Source organism: Mchenga conophoros, linkage group LG6, assembly GCF_057382185.1.
Source record: "Mchenga conophoros isolate Kocher_MC1m ecotype Shallow Benthic linkage group LG6, M_conophoros_male_GT1.1, whole genome shotgun sequence".
Classification (NCBI taxonomy): Eukaryota; Metazoa; Chordata; class Actinopteri; order Cichliformes; family Cichlidae; genus Mchenga; species Mchenga conophoros.
The window spans coordinates 9,682,064-9,697,167 of NC_140531.1; the positions used below are offsets into that span (position 1 = coordinate 9,682,064).

The 15,104-nt window shown below is 39.0% G+C and overlaps 1 protein-coding gene across 1 annotated transcript; it reads right to left on the bottom strand.

Annotated features, from left to right (window-relative positions):
* Window positions 1-6,508: 6,508 nt before the first annotated feature.
* LOC146572069 (uncharacterized) lies at window positions 6,509-7,633 on the bottom strand (the record flags this gene model as incomplete). Its single annotated transcript, XM_085278449.1, has 1 exon — window positions 6,509-7,633. A coding segment is annotated over one exon (753 nt), but the record flags the coding sequence as incomplete, so codon positions are not given.
* Window positions 7,634-15,104: the final 7,471 nt, after the last annotated feature.

Genomic DNA, 15,104 nt, shown 5'->3' on the forward strand with positions numbered 1-15,104 from the left:
CTGTTTATAAGCAGGACAGTGTTTTCATGAGCCTGGATGAAGCTAATTTGCATGAGTTTAACCTGCTGGTCAAAAACTTGCATGACTCTGATATCACTCTAACTTTCTTCTGTTTATTTATTCATTTTTGCTAATTGTAGTAGATTAATATGTTCACCAACTGATTGTTGGCCTGAATGTTTGCAGTTTCAGGTCCTACTGATCAGTTTTAAGTATTGTAGAAAGTGAGCAGCAATTGAATCAAGTCCTGGGATGAAATGGGACAAAAGGGTAATGTGACAGCCACATTAGTTCCCTTCCCTCGTTTAACAATGTGTAAGCAGACTGCTTTAACCTGCAATTTACTGCATGTTGTTAGGCTGCATGGTACAACCACAGTCTGCTAACCACCCGTGGTGATCGAAGGTTTTGAGGTCTTGCTTGAGCTACTGATGAAGTTTTATCAAAGCTTGTTAAGTTTCCCAACCACATTTTATCCTGATGGTCCAAGGCTTACATCTTTATGCTCACAGACGTACTTCTGTAATTAATCAGTGACCGATTTATTACTTTAAGTTACAGTGTGAGGGGCATTAATGAACATAAATCAGATTTAACTGGATTATGTGTTTAGGTCAAGAGACACAGACCTTCATCTTTAAGAGGCTCTTCTTGAATGTCTAATCACGATGTTTGTGTTTGTCTGCAGCATCACTGCAGCAGAGAGGGTATAACACAAGGCCACAGTCATGTGGTATTCTGTCCTGCTATTAAGTGAATAAAATACTGAAAAAAACATCTAGACACTAAATACAGTCACTGTCCACTTCATTAGTTACACCTGCCAGTACTGTTTTGGACCTTCTTTCACCTTCAGAACTGCCTTAATTCTTTGTGGCACAGATTCAACAAAGACCTGGAAACATTCCTCACAGATTTAGTTTCATATTGATATGATAGCATCACACAGTTGCTTCAGGTTTGTCGGCTGTGCATCCATGTTGCAAATCTTCTGATCCACCACATGCCAAAGATAATCTGCTGGATTGACATCCGTTATGAGTATACTGTGGTCATAAAACGATGGACATGGTCAGCAGCACAGCTCAGAGAGCTTGTACCTCTGGAAAGGCCACCTGAAGTTTTCACCAGCGAGTTAGAAAAGAACAGAGGGTTCCTCAAACAGTGTTTCCTAGTGTTTCATCAACAAAGTAGAACTTATTCTTCAGACTGTGCAAAATTTGCTTTCATGGTTATCCTGCTGCGAGGGTGAGCTCTGAGATGGGCCGAAGCCATGCTGAAACCAAACCCAAATTTCATTGCAAAGTGTTTATGACAAAGGATTTAGCTGATGCTGCGGGCAATAGGCTGTTTACCCTTAACCAAAGTGAGAGGAGGTTTAGCTCTTTATCTCACACCTCATCGTCCTTATGACTGCTCCATTGACTCGCTTACTGGTCCTCCTTCACCTTCCAGTAATCAGTATAATTTTTAAACCCAAATGGGTCGTTTCGGTTATTTGAAAATAGCATTTTCAGCAAACACACCAGGAGTCTTTCAGGCCCTAGTCAATGACATCCTTTGTGACTTCATCATCCACATTTTCTTTATTTCAACAATATTCTTAACTTCTCCCAGTTGTTTTATACCTGTCAAGTCCTTCTCAAATGTCTCCTAGAAAAAAACATCTCAATTTAAAAGGTGAGAAATGTGAATTTCATGTTGATTTAGTGTCATTCCTGGGCTTTATTGTTGAAAAAGGTCATTTAAGAGAACACTCAAAGTGGTTGAATGGGCAGTTCCCTCAAACAGGAAGCAGCTTCAACAATTGCTGTTTTGCTGACTTTTACTACCTTTTATGATTTCAGAAAAATAGCTCTATTGTTATCATATTCAAATTTTATTTGTCACACACACAACCATACACTGTATGACATGAGGTGAAATGCTTGTAGCTGTGCAATGCAATGCCCGACCATTAAATGACAGTGGTTTTACAGTATTTACAATTTACAGGTTATTACAAAATTTACAGATTTTACTTAGAAATTTACAGTAAAAATGTGCAAATAGCAGAAAGAGATTATAAATTATAGGACGTGTGCATGAAGAAAAACCAGAGTGCGTGTGGTGATGTGATGTGTGTGAGAGTCCAGTCCTACACCTGGTTCAGGGCCCGAATATCCACATTTTCTTTATTTCAACAATATTCTTAACTTCTCCCAGTTGTTTTATACCTGTCAAGTCCTTCTCAAATGTCTCCTAGAAAAAAACATCTCAATTTAAAAGGTGAGAAATGTATGGAAGCCCGTTTCCGCCACTAAAAAAAAAAAAAAAAAAAGCTAGTATCCATAACTCGAAATTTCGAGTTATTTTCTCAAAATTTCGAGAAATATAACTCGAAATTTCGAGTTAGCTCTGCCAATCAAAAATATACGTGAATGCGGTCGCTTTCTTGTTACCCGGAAGCATATTACGCAGGACCGCGCACTCAAAAACGGATCCCAAAAAATTAAAGTATGTTTGCTGATAGTAACACCATGTGATTCAGCTAATAACACAGGGATTTCATCATTTGTGAAGCCAGGCTGAAAACACTCAGCAATCTGTGCATTCACGACTGGATGTAATACCGGTAGCTTAGCTGTAGCATTTGTAGCTGAGGGCTTCAGCTTCCGGGTAACATGGAAATGACGTCATTCACGTAGATTACTGATTGGCAGCACTAACTCGAAATTTCGAGTTGCTTTTCTCAAAATTTTGAGTTAATATGTCGAAATTTCGAGAAAATAACTCGAAATTTTGAGTTATGGATCCTTTTTTTTTTTTTTAGTGGCGGAAACGGGCTTCCATAGAATGTGAATTTCTTAGAGCAGATTTTAAATAAATGGAGACAAAAGAGGCTGGCTGAAGTGAATAACTAAATCACTTTGGAGGTCACACTCTTGATGCGGTCTGTCTTCAGTGATCGAGGCCTGTGCCTTGTTGAACCTCTGTGCACATCTGTCTGTGGAGGCGGGATCAGGGAAAAGAAGTTGCTACATGAAATTAGGATCTTCAGCTGGACTAATGCTGAGTGTAGCTGAATGTATGGGCATCTTTCAGGACTGTACAAATCCACAAATATGGATTATTTATAAACAGCTTAGTGTTTATACATAAAGGAACCAAAAGTTCACATCTATAGCTTTAAATTTGGACAAATCTGTCAACACAACCATCATGAATAGAATAAAATACAAACAAACACTGAAACTAATGAAAAATTATACATGATATATGAACTGTGGAACCTAACTGAAAAATAAAATTCAGAATAAACAAACTCACACATTATATGAAAGGTATAAACTGATTTGCAGGCTCACTATGCTGCACTGCCCCCGTGTGGTCACAACGAAACACAACAGCTTCTCATTTTCTTTTCCTCACTAGGCGCTGCTGAAAGTGTAATTTGAATTATCCCTTCACTAAAAACAAAAAACTAAAATACAAATAATCACATTTCATCATTCTTAATGATCTCATTATCAGTTTCTATTATCCATCTACATTCTTACTGACTCGTCTCACATCCACCCTCTCTACTCAGCATCCTCCAGTTTTTATTTTTCTTTCCTTCCAGAAGAATCAGTCAATATAATCTGTCATCACCAATAAAATTCTGAAAGTTTATATAAGAAGGACTTAGAAAATATCTTGTGTAGTATTTTGCAAGACAATCCAGCAGTTTTTAAATGATGAATTCATTTATTAATGGAATAAAGTTATCCAAACGTGCCTGGCCTACTATGAGAAAGAGACTCAGGTTAACTGGCTTATTGTCAGCGGCCACTTTAGCTGGTTGTTGTAAAATCTGTGGGGAGCAGAAAACATCAGCCGTTAATCAGTCTTTCATTTTATTAAAATGAAACAGTTGATTTCTCAGTGCCACAGACACTATCATACTGTACAGGCACTCATAATAAGGCTTCAGTTCTCTGAGATCTGAGAGGAGACGGTTTGTATGAACTAAACCACGAGAAACAAAGTTTATCTGGACAAACTGACAGACAAAAGATTAACAAGCAACCTGACAATTAATAACAATATGAGACAATATAAGTTCTAGTCACTTGTTTTCTTTATTATATATTTAAAAAGAGGAGATGTTGAGTAATACATTCTTACATTTATGCAGCACTATGATCACACCAAAACGCAACAGGTTCTGAACATTGATCATTTCCTGAACTTTGACCTCAGTACTTGTTGCTGAAAGTAATCTTAAAGTACTTTTTTATCATCATGTCAGGGAAGCTTTGAATCAAGTTTACAAATACAAAAAATATATAAAACTATCAATTGACTAACTAACTAAACAGACTTTTCTTCCCTGGCTGATGTTATTTTCAGTAAAACATTAACCAACACTTGTTACCTGTTATTACAGGTTATACAGCTGTTATACAGTTTTACAGATGTTAGGATTTTGCATCTTAATAAAAACATTCTAGTGTAATTTGTGTAATACATCATTGGTATTTACCTCATTTTAAAGCCTGACAAGGACTAGATTATATGATTTACATCCTGATATGTTAAATTCTAGAAACCTGTCCTTAGTTAAATGCAGGAGTGAAGTAAATGTACAGATTTATTCCACCACTGTCAGCATCTCAGAGACACAGCAACATTAACTGTTAAAGGAAAAATCTTCTTTTCCCCCACTGTCTGTGAAATCTATGATCTGTCCCTGTGTCTTTGTAAACGTGACTCTACAGAGAGGCAGGGAGAGTATGTGGTGTGTGTTTAATGCTCACACACTAGCTGTAGACTCTCCACTAAAGCTTGTGTAGCTGACAGTGATGGGATTTCCGGCTCTTTTTAGAGAACCGGCTCTTTCGGTTCGGCTCACTAAAAAGAGCCGGCTCTTTCGGCTCCAAAAAGGCTCTTCAGGTTGTTTTGTTGCTTTAATTAATTTATTATTAACAACAATATAAAATTATGCACAAAAGGAATTACTAATGTAAAAAAAAAAGTGGTTTTATTTTTATATGTTTATATATAAATATATGCGGTGGCCCCCAGAGACAAAACACGTACAAACTCCAAACACATTTCTAGCATGAACTGAACTTCCAAAACAGAGCTACCTAGATCACTTAAATTACACAATTGAAAGCATGAAACCATATGTGTATTGTTTGTGTATTTATACACAAGCATTCATAGTCAAATAATTTTTTAAAAAAAAGTTCATTTACTACCACACACCAAATCCGGTCGTTGGTACTTGCTGGCTTGTGTAGCCACTAGGTAACAAAAGTTCAACACTGCGCCCTAGCATCCTGGAGCACTTCTGTTGTGTTTTGTACGTGTTTTGAGTTTTTATGTGCTTCGGAGTTTGTACGTGTTTTTACGTGTTTTGGAGTTTTTACGTGTTTTTTAGTTTTTACATGCTTTGGAGTTTGTACGTGATTTGGAGTTTGTACGTGTTTTGGAGTTTTTACGTGTTTTGGAGTTTGTACGTGTTTTTACATGTTTTGGAGTTTGTACGTGTTTTTACGTGTTTTGGAGTTTTTGCATGTTTTGGAGTTTGTACGTGATTTGGAGTTTGTACGTGTTTTGGAGTTTGTATGTGCTTTGTCTATAGGGGCCACCGTAAATATACTTTTATTTATTCACTCCACATAAAATGTAATAAATAAATCATATAATACAAAAACCAACTATTCACATTTAAACTTTTAACTATTTAAATTTTCAGCTTTTTCCTTTTACAAATTTAAAGTGAAACAACACAAAACACTGCAAGCCACAACACAATTAAATATAAATTATAATATGAAAACAAAAAGAAGATGCACATTCTCTGTCATATGGACCTGCATGAATAAACTTTCCGAATCCTTTATCATCTGCAACTGAAAATAGTTGTGGATGATTACTATACCTTTCTAATGTGATGTTGTTGTCCCTGGCTCTCTTTCTCTCTCTCTCCCTCTGGCTCTGTTCGTGTGCTACTGAGTGTAACTACCGCCCCTCCCCCCTCTGCCCAGCGTAAAGCACAAGGCTCGCGTGCTGAGTGAAGCGGAAAAAAAGTGCGAGAGAGAGAGAGGGTGAGAGAAGAAAAAAAAATACAACCCACGTGACGGCTCGCAATAAGGAGCCGGCTCGCGTCGTTCACGTCTAAGAGCCATTTCGTTCGCGAACGACCCATCACTAGATCACACGAAGCCCTGTTTAACATCTCGTTTAGAAGTACTGTTAGTTTTTCAAAGAGTAGCAGGATTGTGGGGTTGCAAATTTTAAAGGCTTTGCAGAATTTCTTCAGGCCGGAAAGATGTTGGTTTAGGCTTTTGGAACACAATTTAAACAAAAACACACAATTTACAGGAGATGATGTGAAGTGTGATGCCAACAGTTTTATTGAACATACAACTTAATCAGAAACTTAAAAGAAAGGAAAGACCTCTAGCGTGTTCGCCTTAAGCACATGCAGGCCAAAAGCCAACAAAAATGAATAAAGATGAAGACTCTCGGGGCACTTCTGAGCTCCTTTAATGGAGAGGAGCTCCTCCTCCTTTATTATATAATTATCCATATTTTATCTTTAAACTGATTTAATTCCATCTTAAACTAGATTGATTTCCCCAATTTTGTCAAAATCATTTTCTTAAAAACATTTATCTATTAAATGTGTTTATTAATGTGCCACTTTGACCAGTCTATCAATTTGCACAACTTTGCATTCCTCTATGATATTCAACATTTGTCTTGCATAACTTTCTGGACTTTCTTTCAATTACCTTTTCATTGTTCTTTTTTTTTGGGGGGGCACAAGGTCAGCCCATAGGGTCAGGAATAATGACTGTTATGCCAACCTTATAGTAAGAAGCAATTAATACTACAGATATTTTTATGCCTTTAACTGACCCCTCTGAGTAAATCTTTTCCCACAGGTGCCACAACAATGTGGCTTATCACCTGTGTGAATTTGCATGTGTATCTTCAACTGATTCCTCTGAGTAAATCTTTTCCCACAGGTGCCACAACAATGTGGCTTCTCACCTGTGTGAATTCGAATGTGTCTGTTTAACTGACCCCTCTGAGTAAATCTTTTCCCACAGGTGCCACAACAATGTGGTTTCTCACCTGTGTGAATTCGCATGTGTCTAGTCAACTTTGACTTCCAAAAAAATCTTTTGCGAAAGGTTCTGCAAGAACGTGGCTTGTCACGTGTGTGAATTTGCATATGTCGACTCAGTGTTTCTGACCTGTAAAATCTTTTCCCACAGGTGCTACATAAATGTGCTGTCTCGGAATTTTGAACACTCAGGCCTGATACGATTTGCGCTGAGTTTATACTGTGTGAATTATCATCCTTTCTTTCGTCCTGATCTGTGTCAGGAGAGTTGTGAGAATGGAGCTGGTCATTGCTTGGTTCTGGTTCACTGTGGTCACTTTCTTCACGAGCAGGAAAAGTTTCAGTCTCCTGCTTTAGAACAACCGTTTTTTCCACTTCAGTGGTACGGAATTCCTCCTCTTCCTCTTTAATCTGTGAAGGATCCTCCTGGTGTAGACTGGAATTCTTCTCCTGGTTACAGACCTGCTGATTTGTGAGCCCATCCTCGTCCTTACAGTCATGTTGTGGAAAATCTGAAGGGACATATCAAAAAAACATACATTTGAGAAATTACAAGGTAAGCTTAACCATTAGCAGGTCTCTACATGGTAAGCATATGGCTTAGATATACCTATGAAGGCATGTTGTGGGGAGAAACAGTTTTGCTGCTTATGTGAAAACCATTTTGGCTGCTCATTTACAAATTCTACAAATAATATAAACAGATTATCTAGGATGAGAAAATAAAGACGATATATAATCAAACAAAAGCACAAAGTGGTATCTCTTAAATTTTGTTATCAAAGTGCACAAAACATTTAAAAGTTCACTTAAAATTATTCAAAAACTTTACAGGACACTCACTTCAGGATTTATTTATTTATTGTTTAGATTAACTATTCATTGCCTTAAAGTTGGGGAGAATGGGAGGTAGAGCCTTCAGCTGTCAGGTCCCTCTTCTGTGGAAAAAGCTGCCAGTTTGGATTCGGAAAACAAACACTCTCTCTTTAAAAAGAAAAAGAAAAAAAAAATATTGGGCTTAAAATTTTCATTTTTGATAAAGCATACATTTATGGCTGGATCAGGTGGCCCTGATTAGGCTCATTGAGATTTAAACTGGGTGAGAGAACAGATCTTTCTTATACCTGGGGGTATAGAGTTCCACAGCCTGGGAGCAGAACAGCTAAAAGCTCTGCTTCCCATCGTGGTGAGGCGGAAGGAAGGCACAGAAAGCTGGATAGAAGAAGAAGATCGAAGTGCGCGGACAGAAAAGGTAGTGCGTAACAGGTCAGAAAGGTAAGGAGGTGCGAGGTTATGAATGGCCTTGAAGGTGAGCAGAAGAAGCTTGTGGAATATCCAGAATTTCACTGGGAGTCAGTGAAGTTCCTGAAGAACTGAAGTGATGTGCTGGTAGGAGGGAGTTCTGGTGATAATGCGAGCAGCAGAGTTCTGAACCAGTTGAATCTTATGGAGGGATTTTTGGGGGAGACCATGCAAGAGAGAGTTGCAGTAGTCAATGCGGGAAGTAACAAGACTGGGCAAGAATGGATGTAGACTGGGTGACAAGAGAAGGACGAAATCTGTTAATGTTGCGTAGATGGAAATAGGCAGAACAGGTGAGATTATTGATGTGAGATTTATAGGAAAGTGAACAGTCTAGGATGACACCAAGGCTCTTAACCTGAGGAGAAGGGAAAACTGTGGAGTTATCGATGGTGAGTCAGAAGTGGTTTGCCTTCAAAAGGTTGGATTTGGTGCCAATAAGGAGGATTTTAGTTTTATCCTTATTGAGCTTCAGAAGGAGTAATAAAGGTAATATTAAAACTAAGAAGCTGCTGCCATTGTTGGAAACTGGAATTGGCTGGGCCACACTATGAATCCTGGGATAGGTTGGGCAGCGAAGGATACACCCGACCCATCCTTCAAATCTGGAAATGAAGGACACGTTTGTCGGCCGCATTTGGAGGAGTCTTTGAATTTGGACAGCCTTCGTCGAGTCGCTGTACCGCAATCGGCCTACAAATGCAGCCTTTGAAGGATTTGATTTCGTGGCTCAAGAGTTGGGAGTTTGCCTTGTAATCGGAAGGTTGCTGGTTCGAGCCCCGGCTTGGACAGTCTCGGCCGTTGTGTCCTTAGGCGAGACACTTCACCCATTGCCTACTGGTGGTGGTCAGAGGGCCCGGTGGCGCCAGTGTCCGGCAGCCTCGCCTCTGTCAGTGTGCCCCAGGGTGGCTGTGGCTACAATGTAGCTTGCCATCCCCAGTGTGTGAATGTGTGGATGACTGGATGTGTAAAGCGCTTTGGGGTCCTTAGGGACTAGTAAAGCGCTATACAAATACAGACCATTTACCATTTGATTTGATAGTTGACGTAATCGTGACTAGTCGACAAGTCGTGGCAGCCCTACCTTACAGTATAAACCCCCTTCAGGACACTGTTGTTGGGATTAGAGTGGGATGCAAAAGTTTGAGCAACCTTGTTAATAGTTATTATTTTCCTGTATAAATCGTTGTTTGTTACAATAAAAAATTCTCAGTTAAATATATCATATTGCCTGTCCCGTTTGGCTCTTTTGCCATCAGAGTTATTGTCTGAAGGTGAAGAAAGCTGCCCAACGGATTTACTTTACCGAATGGACCATCCCAGCCTTGCCGTAATGGTCTATTTGATTCACCTTTTATTGTTTATTTTATTTTATTTTCTCTTGCTAAATACGGGACAGACTTTACTGGGGAAAAGAAAGGGGAGAAAGAAAGAGGGAAAGAAAAATAGCGGGGAAGAGGAATGGTGATAAAGGGCAAAAAACAAAAACCAACAAAATAAGCAGACAAAAAAAAATACATATATCAATCACATGGATCATCTGTTGAGAAAGAAAAATGGCAGTGGTTCCCAAACTTTTTTTGCTGGGCCCCCTTTTGTTTTACAAGAAAAATGTTCACGCTCCCCCGCGTGCACGCACACGCACTAACACATCCTCCAACCACACACACCCATATTTTGCCCCATTGCGGTTTATTTCACACCTCAAACATTTAGTAAACAATTAAGCAAATACAAGTAATCAGCAATAAATTACAGGTAGTAAGAAAATAAACTACCAACTAATTTATGCACCTACATGGGTATTTTTGAAAACGCAGCCGTTTCGTCCACATGTAAACGGCGTTTCGAATCACCAAAACTGAGATTCTTTTAAAACTTCTTTTTTTGCGTTTACGTGTGGACGAGGAATACAGAGTTCGTCACGCAACATCAAAGGTATGTGCCTTTTTTCACGTCACGCTGTGCGCCACGTTGTTTACATGAGATGAATTGCAGAATGGTAGATAGAGACGAAATACTGTTAATCTGACTATGCAGGTTTTACACGCAGTTACTGTCCCTCCATTTACAAAGGCAGAGGCGTCACGATGTGATTAATTTACGTGTAGTTGTTTTTTTTCCTCTGTAATAATATTCAACATTGTTATCAATACATTTTTCAAAAAATGCCTCTCTGTGCAAAATAGGTTTAAAAACATAAACAACTGTGGGATACTGTTTGTCCGTGATTTGAATTGGGGGAACAAATCGTGGCAGGATCAGCCTGATATTATTTGTATCCAACTGTAACTTTACTGTATAAAGTATAGTATAGTATGTATATCTCCAAAATGTCAGGAATAGTTAGTCATTACAACAAGTGTTTGTGAACTAAAAATCACGAATATGGGATACTGTTTGTCCGTGATTTAAACACCCCAGCGCTGCTCCCGACGAAGGGAAAAAGCAATTCTGCTGAGGAGACCTACCTTGGCATTTGTGCAGGTGAAGCCAAAGGGAAGATATGCTTCACCATATTCTCTAGTTTCTGGCTTAGAATGAAGTTGGTTTGGAAACATATTCAGCTATGCTTCATCTCCTGCTTTGCGTTTCTGTAGGTGCCCCTGCTAGCAGTGTCCAAGCATTGTTTCCCCCCCCCCCCCCATGGCTCTGCGCACCCCCTAGGGGGCGGGCCCCACACTTTGGGAAGGTCTGATCTATGGGAATATAACAGTAAATACTAAATATTAAACATTATTGTGCAGCACGTAAGATCAACAGCGCACAGTGTGCTTTGAGGTAGGTAGGGATGGGTATCGAAACCCGGTTCTTGTTGAGAACTGGTTCCCACTGTTTCAATTCCTTGGAATTGTGTGCCATTTTTGCAAACGATTCCCTTATCGATTCCAGTCGCCCCGAATGACGTCACCACGTTGCGGAGCGTCGCTTACCTGACAGGAAACATGGTGGCTCAAATGCTCAAAAGTTTGATTATACTTTACGAGAACGGATGACAACAGGGCAACTTGCAATACTTGCAACCCAGATAGCAAGGAGACATTGAACAGATGTTGATTTTCCATCTGAACCATCAGAATCGTCAGGATTGAAATGTCAACACAAAACCAATGTTGAAACAACATTGAAATACTGATGAAACCTGACACTGACATTGAAATAACATTGATTCACTGTTGTTCTGTCATCGTTGATTGTTGATCTATTTATAGTTGACAAGGTGACAACAATCACGTTGAAAAACCATCGATTTATGGTTGAGCGGGAAATTAAAGCTGCTACCACTTGGACTATTCCGCAGCACCCCTATCACATTGGTACATCCCTCCAGGTAACCATTGTCTTGTACAGTAGAGCGGGACATTAGATTTACTCTCAGCGGAATTGACCGGAGAAGGCATCAGTTCATGCGCTGCACTGGCCTGCACCACGATTAGTATAAGGTAAGAATGAATGACTTTTGTTCTATTCGTTATTTCCACGGTTGCATTTGAATAACAGTAAAAAAAAACAAAACAAACTTGTTAATGTAAAGTTTCGGATAAAATGTGGGAGCCCGAAATTGCGTCTACTTTCATCTTACAATCCGGCAACATTGCACTGCAAACAAAGTCTATCAACAAAGAAAACATTTTTGTTTCATACTTTTCCGTTATATTCCCTTACAAAGCTAGCTTTAACGCTTCGAGGGTTCCTTTGTTCTTGCCGTCGCCTCGGCGCTTGACCCAGACTTTCGCTCTGTAGTTGCTTTTTAGCATAGTACTACAAAAAATTGTAAATCTGTGATATATGATTGATAAACGTAAAGGTAACTGTATAAAGGTGTTCAATGACTTTGTTACTTTTAATGATTGGAGAGCACCCGCTTCGATTCGCACTCAATTCAAACTTTACGCTGCACGCTCACCTAACTTGCGTTTGCACCTTTTGTCCACACGTAAACTGCGTTTAGCATTTACGTGTGGACGAGGAAGACGGAGAAAACGCAGCGTCAAAGGTGTGCGCCTATTTTGACGCCACACTGTGCGCCAAGTTTTTGTCTCGGTGCCATGAATTCCTACAATGGCAGACTTAGACAAAATACTGTTAATTTTATTATCTTCAGTGTTTAAATGCTTACATATACGGGTTTGCTTGTAATTGTTGCCTATATACATTTTAAGCTATTATTTATTATTTAGTTCAATCAATAGATCAAGTTTTGTAGTGACTATGAAATATATTGTAATTATCTGTTTCCTGTTTATCCTAGACAGGGCAAAAAAGGACTCCAAATTAAAAAAAGATAAAAATGAAAGACTGGTGCATTGTGCAGTTTAGCACTGGTGGTACAGAAATAGTCCCTAGTTCATGGATAAATGGGGAGAAATTGTCATGGCCTCCATATCCTCCGTGAGACACATTCAGGATCCACGACGCAGTAAAGAGGAGAGTTCATCCTGGTGCAACATGGCTCACCTATGCACCAGTCCGACTTCTAATAAGCCATGGTGGGTATCATCTGGATTGGTGTTGTATAAATGTAACAATAACAAGTTTTTCGTGTCCTAATTTATGTCTGGCCATACATTGTGTTTGTACTTCCAGACACATTTCACGAAGCAGAACGCAGTCTTCAGAAATATCTAAGTGAACACTGTGATATGTCTGACCTTCAGTCCGAAGCTGAAACTCAGACCAGTCATAAAAGAAAGCACAAGCAAAACTTTTTTTATTTCACAAACATATCTTTGATTGCTAAGAATTTATGATCTTGTCTTTTATACATATCTGTGGTGCTTGCATACTGCAATATCACCACATAATATAGTCCAAAAAGTGGAAGCTTGTAAACTTTTTTATAAATGCAAAGCCGTGTACACTTGTGCACTTCAAAAATCCCTTGTATACTGTACCTTCTTGCACATCTCCGTTTCCTGTGTGTGTTGTTATAAATCAAACTGTAACTTTAGGAAAAAATATTCCAAAAGCACATTTGTAATTACTTATGACTGTTTTCAACTTTTTTTTCTTTAGACCAAATCCCCTGTACACATATAGTGACTCAGAGGATGAGCAGCCCACAAAGAAATGGTTTCCCCGGGCCCCTCGAGTGAAAATACCAGGTAATAAAATACTGTCTAGTGTCTTTGTACATATCTGTGTGTGACACAAGGAAACTTTTGATAAGTTGTCTGTATTCTTAAATACTTAAAAAAAATGTATCTTTTTCTGTCAGACCTGACGAGAGCTGTTAACGAACTCCGTGAGGAGGTCAGAGCCATCCGCAATACCGACTGCAATGAATCGGTAGATGCTGGGGTACTGCCTCTGGATTTGCCCTTGCACAACATTGAGGAGCTAAACAATGCAGAGCCAGCTCTTCAATCACAAGAGGCAAATAAGGCAATGGTAAGTATATAAAGGTTATGTACACTTTGTAACTATAAAGTGTAGTAGCTGTCAGATGTGATTTAAATACATAACAACGGCCTGTTGGTTAAACACACAAGCACTTGCATACACATTTAAGACATGAGACACGCTAATTCCATCTCTTAAAATGTGTCTATAGGTGAGACGCTTTGCCTTGATTGGAGCCTGACGCAGCAGTTAGGGGCAAACTCTATGTCCGAGTTAGTCTTTGCACAAGCAGTGCAGAAATGGCTCCGATACGCCCCAGATTGTTTGGGTGGTGCAGGACGCACATCATGCAAAAAATTACAAACTTCTGTGAATCATATAAACGTAAATAGGAAACTGTCTTTTAATAAAGTATTTAGCAAACGAAACATGCCTATTGACCTTTTTTTGTTTATTTTTTTTCTCTGTTACATCACATGCAATGCTTTCTTATTTTAGGATAATAGTATTGACATGATACATTGTGAGACATTTGGGTTTTTTTTATAAAGGGTGTCCAATTTAAGGAATAAGTACAATTATGTGTTTAGGTGGTTGAAGTATTGATGGAAACATGCAGTAGTTTAGTATTGGTTAAAATACCTATAAAGAAAGGTAGATTTCCAGTCATGATTTAACTGTTGTTTTAATAAAAAGCAAATATGCGAAAGAGGTGGAAAATCAACACCATAGCTCAACAGTGTTTCAATATCAGAATCTGACATTGTTTCAATGTCAACAGTATTAGAAAATACAACGTTGAATCAACGTCAGGTTTCAACATTGATTCAACATCAAAACCTGACGTTGTTTCAACGTTAAAAAAGGGTGCAAGAGTGACGTTAGGTCAACGTCACACTTCAACGTTGAATCAATGACACAGCCTGATATTGACTCAACATTGTTTCAATGTTTCCTTGCTATCTGGGAAAGTAGATATTTCATTTAAGGGAGGAAACACTACGAATATGCAAAAGCATTTGCTCACAAAACACGCAATGACCTTAAATGAATGTCATGTTTTTAATTCCGCTCCGGATTCGTGAATCTCAACCCAGCACGTCCTCTCCCGTTAATGCGGCAGGTAAATAATCAACTAACATTGCATATTATGTTAGCGCGATCTGCCTTATTACAAAACCTGCCATTACTGTGCATTTAGGTGACCATGATGAGAGAGACAGACAGAGTCTGGCTGGCTCAGATGGTAGCAGTTCTTGCTGCAGTCTACCGGTCGCGTCTCCTTTCAGGCCATGATAGACGAATGTCACGAGCAGTGACTAAGTTTGTGGTAAAAGGCTTGCACAGTAGT